The sequence below is a fragment of the Amia ocellicauda genome, chromosome 1, assembly GCF_036373705.1.
Source record: "Amia ocellicauda isolate fAmiCal2 chromosome 1, fAmiCal2.hap1, whole genome shotgun sequence".
NCBI lineage: Eukaryota > Metazoa > Chordata > Actinopteri > Amiiformes > Amiidae > Amia > Amia ocellicauda.
In genome coordinates, this window is record NC_089850.1 from 30,803,149 (window position 1) to 30,817,663 (window position 14,515).

General features: G+C 37.0%; 1 protein-coding gene across 1 annotated transcript in view; it reads right to left on the bottom strand.

Annotated features, from left to right (window-relative positions):
- The window catches only part of ascc3 (activating signal cointegrator 1 complex subunit 3), a 312,947-nt gene that overhangs the window by 35,702 nt on the left and 262,730 nt on the right, over positions 1-14,515 (bottom strand). Inside the window, exons 29-34 of the mRNA XM_066701745.1 lie at positions 14,155-14,275; positions 11,680-11,822; positions 7,559-7,696; positions 7,140-7,260; positions 6,881-7,013; positions 6,497-6,622 (exon numbers count right to left, since the gene is read on the bottom strand). Of these exons, the coding sequence (XP_066557842.1) occupies positions 6,497-6,622; positions 6,881-7,013; positions 7,140-7,260; positions 7,559-7,696; positions 11,680-11,822; positions 14,155-14,275 (782 nt within the window). The remainder of the gene's footprint in view (positions 1-6,496; positions 6,623-6,880; positions 7,014-7,139; positions 7,261-7,558; positions 7,697-11,679; positions 11,823-14,154; positions 14,276-14,515) is intronic.

Consider the following 14,515-nt stretch of genomic DNA (forward strand, 5'->3'; position numbering starts at 1 on the left):
AAAAATTCTTAACTCTGAATGTAGAGTCAACTCACATTTGTAAAACAGACCGAACAAATTAACTAACTTTAGATGAGCCACTTAAAGATTAAAATACATCTTAATACTATTGATTATGTCTATTGTTTTCAAAAGGAAATATGATTTATTATTAAATAGAGTATATTTGAAACTGTATTGCAACAGTCCTATGAATATTATACTGTGCAATGATTTCAGGCATTAATGAAAGCCTATTAAGGGTTTGTCTCAAAGCAAATATCTGACTGGAGTAACTCTGTTGCAGTCATTATTACATTAAGAGTTATAAGGTTTAATTATGAACTTAATTAAAGAATTGAGACTATATAACAGTATTACTGAGAATATATAAGTCCCAATTAAATTAAATTTGGTACTCTCAAAATGTATTCAGATCCCAAATGTACTTAAAATTGATTTAGCAAAAAATAGCACAGTATTATTCCATACACACACACACATATATATATATATATATATATATATACACAGTGAGTGAAAAAAGTATTTGATCCCCTGCTGATTTTGTACGTTTGCCCACTGACAAAGAAATGATCAGTCTATAATTTTAATGGTAGGTGTATTTTAACAGTGAGAGACAGAATAACAACAAAAAAATCCAGAAAAACGCATTTCAAAAAAGTTATACATTGATTTGCATGTTAATGAGGGAAATAAGTATTTGATCCCCTATCAATCAGCAAGATTTCTGGCTCCCAGGTGTCTTTTATACAGGTAACGAGCTGAGATTAGGAGCACTTTCTTAAAGGGAGTGTTCCTAATCTCAGCTCGTTACCTGTATAAAAGACACCTGTCCACAGAAGCAATCAATCAATCAGATTCCAAACTCTCCACCATGGCCAAGACCAAAGAACTGTCCAAGGATGTCAGGGACAAGATTGTAGACCTACACAAGGCTGGAATGGGCTACAAGACCATCGCCAAGCAGCTTGGTGAGAAGGTGACAACAGTTGGTGCGATTATTCGCAAATGGAAGAAACACAAAATAACTGTCAGTCTCCCTCGGTCTGGGGATCCATGCAAGATCTCACCTCATGGAGTTTCAATGATCATGAGAACGGTGAGGAATCAGCCCAGATCTACACAGGAGGATCTTGTTAATGATCTCAAGACAGCTGGGACCATAGTCACCAAGACAACAATTGGTAACACACTACGCCGTGAAGGACTGAAATCCTGCAGCGCCCGCAAGGTCCCCCTGCTCAAGAAAGCACATGTACAGGCCCGTCTGAAGTTTGCCAACGAACATCTGAATGATTCAGAGGAGAACTGGGTGAAAGTGTTGTGGTCAGATTAGAACAAAATCGAGCTCTTTGGCATCAACTCAACTCGCCGTGATTGGAGGAGGAGGAATGACCCCAAGAACACCATCTCCACATTCAAACATAGAGGTGGACACATTATGCTTTGGGGGTGTTTTTCTGCTAAGGGGACAGGACAATTGCACAGCATCAAAGGGACGATGGACGGGGCCATGTACCGTCAAATCTTGGGTGAGAACCTCCTTCCCTCAGCCAGGGCATTGAAAATGGGTCGTGGATGGGTATTCCAGCATGACAATGACCCAAAACACACAGCCAAGGCAACAAAGGAGTGGCTCAAGAAGAAGCACATTAAGGTCCTGGAGTGGCCTAGCCAGTCTCCAGACCTTAATCCCATAGAAAATCTGTGGAGGGAGCTGAAGGTTCGAGTTGCCAAACGTCAGCCTCGAAACCTTAATGACTTGGAGAGGATCTGCAAAGAGGAGTGGGACAACATCCCTCCTGAGATGTGTGCAAACCTGGTGGCCAACTACAAGAAACGTCTGACCTCTGTGATTGCCAACAAGGGTTTTGCCACCAAGTACTAAGTAAAAGGGGTCAAATACTTATTTCCCTCATTAACATGCAAATCAATGTATAACTTTTTTGAAATGCGTTTTTCTGGATTTTTTTGTTGTTATTCTGTCTCTCACTGTTAAAATACACCTACCATTAAAATTATAGACTGATCATTTCTTTGTCAGTGGGCAAACGTACAAAATCAGCAGGGGATCAAATACTTTTTTCACTCACTGTGTGTATATATATATATATATATTATTCCTAAATACACAATATTCTCAACTGGGAAATTAGTATTTTGTGAATTAACTTTGGATTTGATAACATGGAGGATGTATTTCCTTTAGCCGTTTTAATATTTTCATCAGCTTCTCAAAAATAATATATTCCTACTCCAGCTACACCATGCTGTCTGGCTTGTCCTACGGACTGTTTATTTTTATTTTTTTAAGATCACTGTACATATTTTCTATTGGGCTGAGGTCTGGGGATTGATTTTAGCGCTGCCTTAACCATGTGGCCGTAGACTCAGGTGTGCCTGGGACTGTTATTATGTATTTGTGACTAAGCTTGAGTGACTTGACAGTGGGTGCCAGGCTTATTGGCTAACATATCCTGGTATTTTTTTAAATCTATCCATCCCTCAATTCTGACAATGGCACCAGGACCAGAGGATGCAAAACAGCCTTAAAGTTCACAGATCTGCCTTCATGCTTCACAGTGGCTATGCCATTCTTCTCAACATAAGATTTGTTCTCTCGTTTTATACCACACAATACAGCCTGCTACTGGAGTACATTAGCATGGTGTTTTCTGTGCATCTCTAGGGGGAGACGCCTGGTGGTTTTACACTGGTGAAATTAAGCACAAGGTTAGAATCCAGCTGTGCACTATCTGGTTTGGTTTACTTTGTTGCTTTGGCTTGTAATGTCTTATTACTCTTAGTATGGTCCTCAGTACTAACCACAGACCCCATCTGCAGACAGTATGCTACTATTTATTTGTTGAAAATTTGCCTGAATGTCTACAGACCACTTAAAAGTTAGAAATGGCCCAAAAATGAAAGTTGTTTTTCTTTAGTCACAGGGTTCACCTCCAACATCGTGCTAGGCTTTATTGATGAAAAAAAACTAAACAAAAGCATCAACTTTTTACTCTTCCACAAGGTGTATACAGTGACATTTAAATTACGCTTACTAACCTTATAAAGCATAAGGAATGTATGGCTTTAGTCATTAATCCTGTTCTTGCAAAAGCTTAATGACCAGCTAATGTGAAAATGTTCTCCACTTTAAAATATGTTTTTGGAACATGGTTAAACAAGCATTACTGTACCATACAATTGCGTTGAATTACTTTCTTTCACCGTTTAGAGAGAGCTCAACTGTGTTTAATCTGGGCTGACAGCCATAAAAATGCCATCACACAAGAATGTTTCACAAGGCAAAGCAGATGTCTTTTGTGTTCCTATAACCTTTTGGTCGGGATGACATCACTTTAAATGTTCACATCTGACCAATTACAATTTATTTGTTCTTCTTTAAGGGGAACAAATATAAATAAAAAGGTGATCGGATATTTAGACAAAATATGATCAACACTGTTAAGCTCTTATTGGCAGGAGTCCACTGAGTTAAATATATGCTACAGACATTCAATAAGCTACACATTTTGTCAGACGAATACAATGAATGGAAGTTATTTTTTTTAAATACTCAGAAGCAGCAGAATTCTGAGTCACAAGCAAATTCAGCCAGTGGAATTAATTGTCCATACCGTTACGCAAAGGAAAAAATAAAAATAAAAATGCACAATCTTCAAATATTAAGTGTAAAACATTAAAAACACTACATGCATATACTTCTACATATTGTCTTTGTAAAACCTTTTTTGTACTTAAACATTGTATAATTTTTAAACAGAGGAGATGCAGACATTTTGTGGCAGTAATTGAGTAAAGGTTCTGTTTATTTAGCGTAGCTACTGGTATTTACACCCGTTGAGTGATCACCCTCTAGAAGTGTTGAGCTGCAGGTGGCATTTTCACCATTCACCTACAGAAACAAACACCTGTATTGACTGGACTGGGCTTTACACATCTCCCACAAATTAAAAAAAAACACTCAAATTCAAATAATCTCCATTAAAAAAGGGAACCATTTCCATCCCAAACTGTACTAATAAGTCTTTTTGACCACCATGCCATTCTCACTTTATGGAAATCCACACTACAAGTCCATATGCTCAAATGTATACAATGATTATGATTCATTTTTATTTGAATGGATACACCAATATTTAATATACAAATGCTTCCTGTTTCTATACTTTAAGACGGTGTTAAGATGTTTGCCATATAGTGGAAACATCACCGACAGAAATTAATTTGCTTGCACTAAATGTTCAGAAAAGAATAAACATAAGCTTACATTGTGTTCTTGCAAAACGTATGTAATGGTAGACATAATATAATTTCCCTCTCATTTTAAATATCAAGAGGATTATCCTCTAGCATAATAACTGTTAGCAAAAACACTGCTGGATGATGACATCCTACTGGCTACTGGGAGAAAGACTGATCTTGAAAAGGTAAGCAGATAGTATTGAGTAGTGGAAGGTTTTATCTCTATTGAAGTTGAAAATACCTACAAATCTTTACACACATTGAACAAAATTGAGCACTTCTGGGACACCGTATAAAGACTTAAGATAAACATGGGCTTCTTGCCTTTGTAGTGACATTGTTCTTCAAAGGGACTCTCTATCAAGAACACCTGGTGTGAGCCATGTTCCTGTGCAGTATATTACAGAGCGGGGTTTAACAAAGTAAATGATTCAAAGACCTAAATAAGCTTTCCTTTAAGAATGAATTATTGTAGTTAAAATGGATAGCTTTTTTATTTAAATCTTTCAAAATGAAAACCTTGTGTTTTGTGAAAGCCACTACCTATTTCCTTTACAACCACAGGCAAATATTAGTGTTTCAGTATCATTCTCATGCACAATGTTTATGAAATCCTACTGGACTCATAACATTAGTCAGAAGCTACTAAAGGCTGTTGTTTTATATCATACATCAAATATTCAAAACACAATAGAAAAGCATTTTTGCATAGAAGCTGACAGACAATCTCTGTGGATTCTTGGATAATGTTCACAGATCTAAGAAAGCAACCAATCACAGAAAGGAAAAAACAAGCTGATTCATCTAAATCTGCATACAGTCTGAAATCCTGAAAAAATATATTATATGAATACAAATCAAATGTATTTATCATATCATTAATTACCAGTAGCCTACGACTGATGAAGTAATGTAAGAGACACTTTGAAAGGAATCTGTCTTTCATTAGTATAAAGTACAGTCTGGTCTTTCATTTTGTATTTTCCTCTGACCATGTATCTGTCATGTTTTATAAGTAGAGCCTCAGAAAATTCATGGATGAATTAGAATATCATGAATAACTGAACCACTTCAATTAAACTGAATTAAATAATTAAGCCATCAACACATGAAGTACAGGCTAATTATAAAATATCCCCTAACAAGGAAGGACAGTAATGGTAATTTTACAAATGAATTATGTAAGAGTAATGCTTAACTCCAGGCACTGAACTGATGCACCTATACAAGTGATATACAATAGCATGTCATGCACAGCAATATCCAACTGGATTTTGGGTTAACAAAATTGTACTTGGATTGTATGTTAATTAAAGCTATAATAATAACACACACACAAAAAAGTTTATTTTATGTTTACTACCAAATCAGTGTATAATGTCCACATACTAGCCCTTTCAAGCAAGATCTGAAATAAATAGCTGATTGCAAAACATTTAAACCAACAGAAAAGAGTACCTTAACCATGAAGAAAATAGGTTAATCTGTATTTTAATATTAAATGTTGTTTCCATTACATTAGTTTTGACTGAATTTGATGTTTTTTAATTTAATGTTTACATATATGTGTTCGACAAGCAGCTCCTTCCTTACAAAATTATTAGCTTAAACGTGTGTGGAAAGGGTTAACCTATAATTAATCTCCTTAGACTTGAGGATTCTTTCAAATAATAAAATACTGAAAAATAAAACAAAAAGCTAAATAGATTGACAGGGCTGTTAGTGATCACATGTCCATAGCTATATAAGGCATTCTGTTTATTAATTGAATATGTAATTTGTAAAAATAAAATGAAGAATTTGCTGAATGGTGAAATAGTACTGTGATATTACTTTTGTGATTACACCTTTGCTTATGGTTAATAAAATACAGCTGGTGGCTGTAGGACTAAATTATATGCAAACAGGCAACTAGTTATAAAAAAGCCTCAAATTGTAAAAAATGTACTTTAGGTAATTCATGGCAAAATATAATTTGGTTTCACAATCTTTCTGTGATGTCAGAATTAAGCATGACAAACCAAATAGGTAGACATTTTTAGTCTGGCTGCAAAATATACATAGCACTTATAATAAACATCTTATGCTATTGACAACTTTTAAAATTAAAAAGTCAAAGTAAAATCCTCACAAGACATTTGTTTACAAATGGATGTTGCTTTGGGTAACAATACATAGTGCAAAAGGCATATCTGCAGAGTGACATCATATTCATTTACAGTCATACCTGGGGTTCATAACAAGTCGCCGGAAGAAGTATGTCCAAGTTATGTAATCCATGGCATCCTGTTTGGAGGAGATTGTTCCGGCAGCAATCTCGGCATTCAAGTGGTCGGAGAGCACACCCAGCAAACTGCAAACAGAATCAATCATTTTGGGTGAACTACAGTGCAACATTAACACTTGATGATAACATATTTTCTCTGCTTAGTACATATGCTTTGGAAGTCTTTGACACAATGCTGCAATAACATTAAGCGATAGCATGATTTACTCTAGCAATGCTGCAGACATTAACAGATCTACCAGTGAGGTGTTAACGGCCAGGCAAATGCAAGTGCTAATTCCATGCAGATGTACATTTCTGCGGTATATTAAGAGAATAATTCACCTTGACTCAACAGGGAATGGTTCATACAGGAATTTCTTGTAGAAATCTTTCTTAATGTCATGGACAAGAATCACAGCTTTGCCCTGGTCATCAAACTGTGGCCGGCCAGCCCGGCCCATCATCTGGAGAACATCTTTATAAAAGAAATAAAGTAAAAACATTACAAATTGGGAATATTAGTGCAAATAATATTATTATCACACACACCAAATAATTCCTGACTATCATTCCAAAGGTGAACAACAGCTGACGAGAATACCTGTGATAGGATAGTCCACGTAACGCCTTGTTTTCCCATCGTAGTACTCGGTCCCTTTAACAATCACAAGATGGGCAGGAAAGTTCACTCCCCAAGCCAGTGTGCTGGTAGCAATCAGTACCTAATGGAGAAAATAAAAACTGCATTAAATTGATCTTGCACGGGAGATGAGAGACGAAGAAAACCATTTCCTCATTAGGCCTGGAATAAAACATCTGCCTATGACCATGAGTGAAATCATTTTGCTAACAATTTCCAACCACAGCTTTTCACAGGCCCACACCCACAAGAAACTGGAGAGTGAGGCCTGGCTTTTGTGAACTTTTAATAGAATGTTAATTTGTAATATAGGTCTTTAAATTGACCTATATTACAAACAGGATGTTTAGAGTTAAGGAGCCTGTATTGCAGCTGAATACCTGGATTTTGCAATTTACAAAGAGCTCCTCCACTGTCCTCCTGTCCCTTTCATGCAGGCCAGCATGATGGAGGCCTATTCCAAAGGCCAGGGTCAGCTTGAGGTTGGATTCCCGAACTGTAGCAATGACATCAGTCATCTGTGAAGAAGAACATTAAACACAACATTAATTGTTGGTAATTCCATGGTTGGGTTATATACATTACTGCTGATTCTTAACCAAAGCTGCCCTATTCCTAAAAGTTACAGGGGGAAAATAAAACCATAAGATAGATGTTAATTGGTAGTTAGTAGAATTTGTAAATGTATAAGATTAAATAAGCAGTCATGTTTGTATTGTTAAAAATAGAAAACCCAGGATTTTTACTGCTTTATATAATTACACAAGGATTCACCCTGGATATGTATTATTATTACAATAATAATAATAATAATAATAATAATAATAATAATAATAATAATAATAATAATATAACCGCAGAAACAATGAACCAAAACATTGAGTATGAGTTTCTCATTTTACTACTTTTTTTTGTGTGGTACTAAATGCTCATGTGCTATTTTACATATTTGTAAACAGTGAGGATCCCCAGTGTATTTGGATTATTATGTGTTCACATTCTGTTTGCATCCTAAGTGAATTAACAAACTCCTTTTCCGGGTAATTACTGTGAATTATAGGTCAAACTTCAAATACAAAACAGAAGAAAATACATACTTATTACTTTAGTATTGATTTATCATGGAATTTAATCTTGGAAGGAGCAAGTTGGGCACTCTTTTATACACTAAACATGCTCCTAAGGAACATCAACCTGTTTTTGTTTGTATCAAATGTGTAGTAACTCAAAACACTGTTTTGTGTGGTTGAAAAAATTACACATTGAGACCTTGTAATACATCCTCAAAGAGCTGCATATACGATTTTACAAACAAGATTGATGCACTTGTCTGTTTATGTATTAATTTTTAGAAAGCAAATATATTTTGGGCAGGAAACAAATCACATGTTGCTCACTGGAAATAGAAAGCCAGTCATCCGATCCCTACCATCAGCAAAGGAGCAAAGAAGACGGATGAGACCAGACCCACTAATCCAGTCGCCCAGACTTTCTATTCCCTCTTTGTGAACTGTGACCCGAGAGGGCAACCTAAAGGACCCAGCAGATTTGTTTTACATTTATTATTTTAGATCCACATTTGCTCAGGAGGTGGTAATGGCTTTGGGGCGAGCCCGAGATTTCACTTGGAGATACAGCTTACTCGCAGCCTGTCCAACACTAACAGCTTTCCCTCCCTTTGATGAAGGCTCAGCGTGAATTAACCACAAATCCCACTGATGGGGTTTGATGTACAGATGTTGCCGTTGTCATTTAAAGCCGGTGGTGGGTGGTTGCAGAGAAGGGGCTGCAGGGAAGACTTGCTTTCCTGTTAGTAATACCTCTGTTGCAGTGTAATGTACCATAGGAGAAATGAAGGACCCCCATTGGGAGGGCTGCAACTTTCACCAGCCTGCTGTCATTGTAGCAGCAGGGACTCCGAGGCGCTACAAGGAGATCTCCAGGCTTTTGCATAAATCAATGGAACACACACAGTCACTGAGGACTGCTGGGATATTGGACAGGGAGCGGCACCAGCCGTATGTGCAGTTCGACGAAGGAAGGAGAAAAAAATTATAATAACAATTATTTTCCTTTTGTTTCCTTTCACTAAACCTTAAACCAGCCTCTAAAAATAAAACAACTGTTGCACTCATGCAATATTGGGACTTCATACATGTAACACTTTAAAAAACAGCTATACAGGGAGAAATGTGTCCACATAATATACTGAAGTTCAAATACTGGCCTTATATGACTTCATTTGGCATCAGCAAGTTATGTGGTGTAGAGGTCACAGGGGGAAATTAAAACCAATAAGATAGACATTAATTGGTAGTTAGTAGAATTTGTAAATGTGTAAGATTATATAAGCAGTCATGTTTGTATTGTTAAGAATAGAAAACCCAGTATTTTTACTGCTTTCTATAATTAGACAAGGATTCGCCCTGGATATGTCTGCTAAGAAATTAGAACAACAACAACAACAATAATAATAATAATAATAATAATAATAATAATAATAATAATAATAATAATAATAATAATAATAATAATAATAATAATAATAATAATTAAAGGACTAGAAAATATATAGTTTTAACCAGAGACAAGAAAGGAGTCACGACACAGGTTCTTTACATTTTGTTTAGGCTGTGTTGAACTTGGTGCAATGTTTAGTTTAATATATAAGGTAGATAAAGATTTTATAATGGCATGTTAAATTCCTCGAATAGAATATACACTTTTCTTGACAAATGGACCGCATACAGCTATGGTGAATACATTTTCAGCACATAAATCTGAAATTTGTCTATCCATCTAAATATCTACCCCATGATTGCCCTTATAAAATGTCACTACACACTGACTTTATGGCATTCTTTTGTTTCACAGGATTACTAAATAACGAAAAAGTAATATATTGTTGATAGCAACAAAGAGACAAGAGTTATGGCTCATAAACATATCTTTATCACTGCTGGATCAAACAGTCTTTTTAATATATTGCTAAAAATGCCAGTAGAGGAATAGACTAAATGGACCTTTACGGATGATGTTCATTACAGACACAAAAGACTTTTAAACAGGTAGAAACTCGCATCCCTTCAAATTCATGAATTGTAAGGCTATGTTACACCTACAGTTTGATTATTTTTTCAATTAGTTTTCTTGTCTGTACAGTTCTACTGGACAGTGGGGAGAAGAAAGGAAACAGGATACCATATCCCAAGGAACAATTTATTTATGATTGATAATTATGCAAAATGTTTTGATATATGAAGAGTCAGAAGGTGACCTATGCTGTTTTAGACTAGCATACTTTGACATGAAATGCCTTAAGTCTTAGACCTGTCATCAAACAACACAAATATATTATATTTTTGATTAATAAGGGTATTTGCGATCTAAGATTTGAAGAGAGAATATACTATTCTTTGAATATGTCAGACATACTGTCAACTGCTGAGACACTGTTATTCACTCACTATGCCTATTTAATCTTTATGGCGCAGAAAAAAGGCTGCAGCTGAATAATGGTCTGCCTGATCTAAACCTTTGAATGCAGGCCTGGCTGCCACTTAAAAAATGTAAGTTAAAGCACAAAACTGCAAATTATGGTCTCTAGGAAACTATTACTGAGCAATGGAACAGGACCTGTGGTTTTATTGCCAGAAAAATTGTTTGCCCATGTTTTTCCGGCTAACAAAAAGTTAATTTGGAGAAAGTTGACCTTAAATTTAGCAAACTATTTCCTTCAAAAAGGAAACAACACATCTATTTTGTCAACTTGTAAACAATTTAAATTTAAAGTTATACAAATATTAACAGATTCTGCATGCATTACAAAAGAATAGCACACATCTTGAACCAATCTGACGTGTACAGAATAATAGAAAATGACATTTGCTTTCCTCAAGTAGTCTGTAAAGGTTTCTATATAATTACAGTAAAGAGCTACAATTAGAACTGATGAACAATTTCAATTTCATAATTAATGACAAGGAGGATGACTTGGGACAATGATAAATGAGTCTATGTTCTAGTGGAATCATTTTAATTTCCATGCCATAATCTCATGGTTTAGGGGCACAGCATGCCAAATCACAGATCAAGTCATTAGATGACAATGTTTTTTTGTTTTAAACAAATGATTTATAAGCAGATGTGTTTATGTGACACAATGGATTTGTCATGCTTTCTTCTGACCCAGGTTCAACTTACTCCCAGACACACTGTAATGGCAAAAAATTTGACTTGTAATTATTCTTAATTCATCTGCCAATGTACAACAGATCGCACAGAAAAGCCACATATTTTAACTGTTGACAACAGTTCTGCTTTACAACCATAACTCTAACCCTGTTGGTGAAGACCACATCAGTGTGCAGTGTGTTCAACATTATCAGATTTTTGGAATCCTTGTGTATATATACAAGCATTTGGAATCAGGATAAAGGATGTTAAACCTCCTTGCATTACTTGCATGACGGAGAAGCTTTAAAATAGTCTTTCTACAAACCTCTCTCTCATCCATGTGGAGCCACTGTTTGGGGTCATCCTCCGTGGCCAGGAAAGCAATCAAGTCAAGAGCTGTAAGGCGAGTCTGACGTCTGGACGACACAAAGATCAGTACGGGCTTGGCAGGGGAATGGCTGCGGATTGCTGTGAAAGAAAACAAATCTCCACTTCACTACTTGTTATTCGCATTTAAAACAGGTGAGGCAAACAAGCCCTGGGTAAATTTATTGTTCATTAGTGTTGTTGTAAGATACAACGGTGAAGCGGTGATTAATCTGAGCTGTCAGGACCGGTCTGAGCCCCACCATCAATGAAGAGTGTCATGTCAAACTGCTAATAAGAAGAACTAAAATATCGTCATTAGCCTCAGTCGATCCCAGTCTGAGACTGTCAGTTAACCGGAAAAAGCAGTGAAAACATGTCCAACTAGGTGCACGTTTTATTTCCCTGGCACTACTCAGTCAATACAATGAATTCAATATCGAGGACTATTTTGGGGGGGAAAAATGTAGATGCTTAAAAGTTTGAAACCGTTTGGAGTCTCCTTTTGTAAACTAGGTGCTTCTTGATCTTAATATTAAGATACTGTTCACTTTATGCACCGCAATAAATTAGAAACATGATACAACTCAACTAAAATCTGATTATACTCAACAAAATATAACAATCCACAACATTTTACACAGGGTACAACATGTTATCCCAGAGCAACAGTCTATTCTACTGCTAACTAATATAAGCATTTTCCCTAAAACACTAAAAAAGCCAAGAGGAACATGCTCTGTTAACAATCTTCTGGTTAATGACACTATTTTCTTTTTATAATCTGTATAATTCATTGTCTGATAAAAAGAGCTGTTCGCTAGTGTTCAGGGAATCCAAAATACATACAGTGAGGGAAAAAAGTATTTGATCCCCTGCTGATTTTGTACGTTTGCCCACTGACAAAGAAATGATCAGTCTATAATTTTAATGGTAGGTGTATTTTAACAGTGAGAGACAGAATAACAACAAAAAAATCCAGAAAAACGCATTTCAAAAAAGTTATACATTGATTTGCATGTTAATGAGGGAAATAAGTATTTGATCCCTTATCAATCAACAAGATTTCTGGCTCCCAGGTGTCTTTTATACAGGTAACGAGCTGAGATTAGGAGCTCTCTCTTAAAGGGAGTGTTCCTAATCTCAGCTCGTTACCTGTATAAAAGACACCTGTCCACAGAAGCAATCAATCAATCAGATTCCAAACTCTCCACCATGGCCAAGACCAAAGAGCTGTCCAAGGATGTCAGGGACAAGATTGTAGACCTACACAAGGCTGGAATGGGCTACAAGACCATCGCCAAGCAGCTTGGTGAGAAGGTGACAACAGTTGGTGCGATTATTCGCAAATGGAAGAAACACAAAATAACTGTCAGTCTCCCTCGGTCTGGGGCTCCATGCAAGATCTCACCTCGTGGAGTTTCAATGATCATGAAAACGGTGAAGAATCAGCCCAGAACTACACGGGAGGATCTTGTTAATGATCTCAAGGCAGCTGGGACCATAGTCACCAAGAAAACAATTGGTAACACACTACGCCGTGAAGGACTGAAATACTGCAGCGCCCGCAAGGCCCCCCTGCTCAAGAAAGCACATGTACAGGCCTGTCTGAAGTTTGCCAATGAACATCTGAATGATTCAGAGGAGAACTGGGTGAAAGTGTTGTGGTCAGATGAGACCAAAATCAAGCTCTTTGGCATCAACTCAACTTGCCGTGTTTGGAGGAGGAGGAATGACCCCAAGAACACCATCCCCACCGTCAAACATGGAGGTGGAAACATTATGCTTTGGGGGTGTTTTTCTGCTAAGGGGACAGGAAAACTGTACTGCATCAAAGGGACGATGGACGGGGCCATGTACTGTCAAATCTTGGGTGAGAACCTCCTTCCCTCAGCCAGGGCATTGAAAATGGGTCGTGGATGGGTATTCCAGCATGACAATGACCCAAAACACACAGCCAAGGCAACAAAGGAGTGGCTCAAGAAGAAGCACATTAAGGTCCTGGAGTGGCCTAGCCAGTCTCCAGACCTTAATCCCATAGAAAATCTGTGGAGGGAGCTGAAGGTTCGAGTTGCCAAACGTCAGCCTCGAAACCTTAATGACTTGGAGAGGATCTGCAAAGAGGAGTGGGACAACATCCCTCCTGAGATGTGTGCAAACCTGGTGGCCAACTACAAGAAACGTCTGACCTCTGTGATTGCCAACAAGGGTTTTGCCACCAAGTACTAAGTCGAAGGGGTCAAATACTTATTTCCCTCATTAACATGTAAATCAATTTATAACTTTTTTTTGTTGTTATTCTGTCTCTCACTGTTAAAATACACCTACCATAAAAATTATAGACTGATAATTTATTTGTCAGTGGGCAAACGTACAAAATCTGCAGGGGATCAAATACTTTTTTCCCCTCACTGTAGCTCTGCTGTGGGTTTACCTTGAAACGTTGGCTTGTTCATGCTTGCCATGCGAGGACAGTAGTGCTGTCCTGGAAAGCCCTGGATGTGTACCTCCAATGGAACAGGACGCACAGAGGGACGGAAGTTAAATAGGCCCATCTGAAGGAGAAGAGAGGAAGATTGATCCAGTAATTAAATAATCATATGGATATATGATAATTCGAACAAAAGAGAAAGAAAGGTGTGTGAGTGTGGAGGGGCAGCTGTTGTGAATAGCATTAATGACTCATGGGCAGGTCTGTAATGTCTAGTGAGATTTATGCTCTCAAGTAATAAGTACATGCTCAGTGAACAACAAATTAGTAATTCGTTTAATACACCTATTACAATTGCATGATG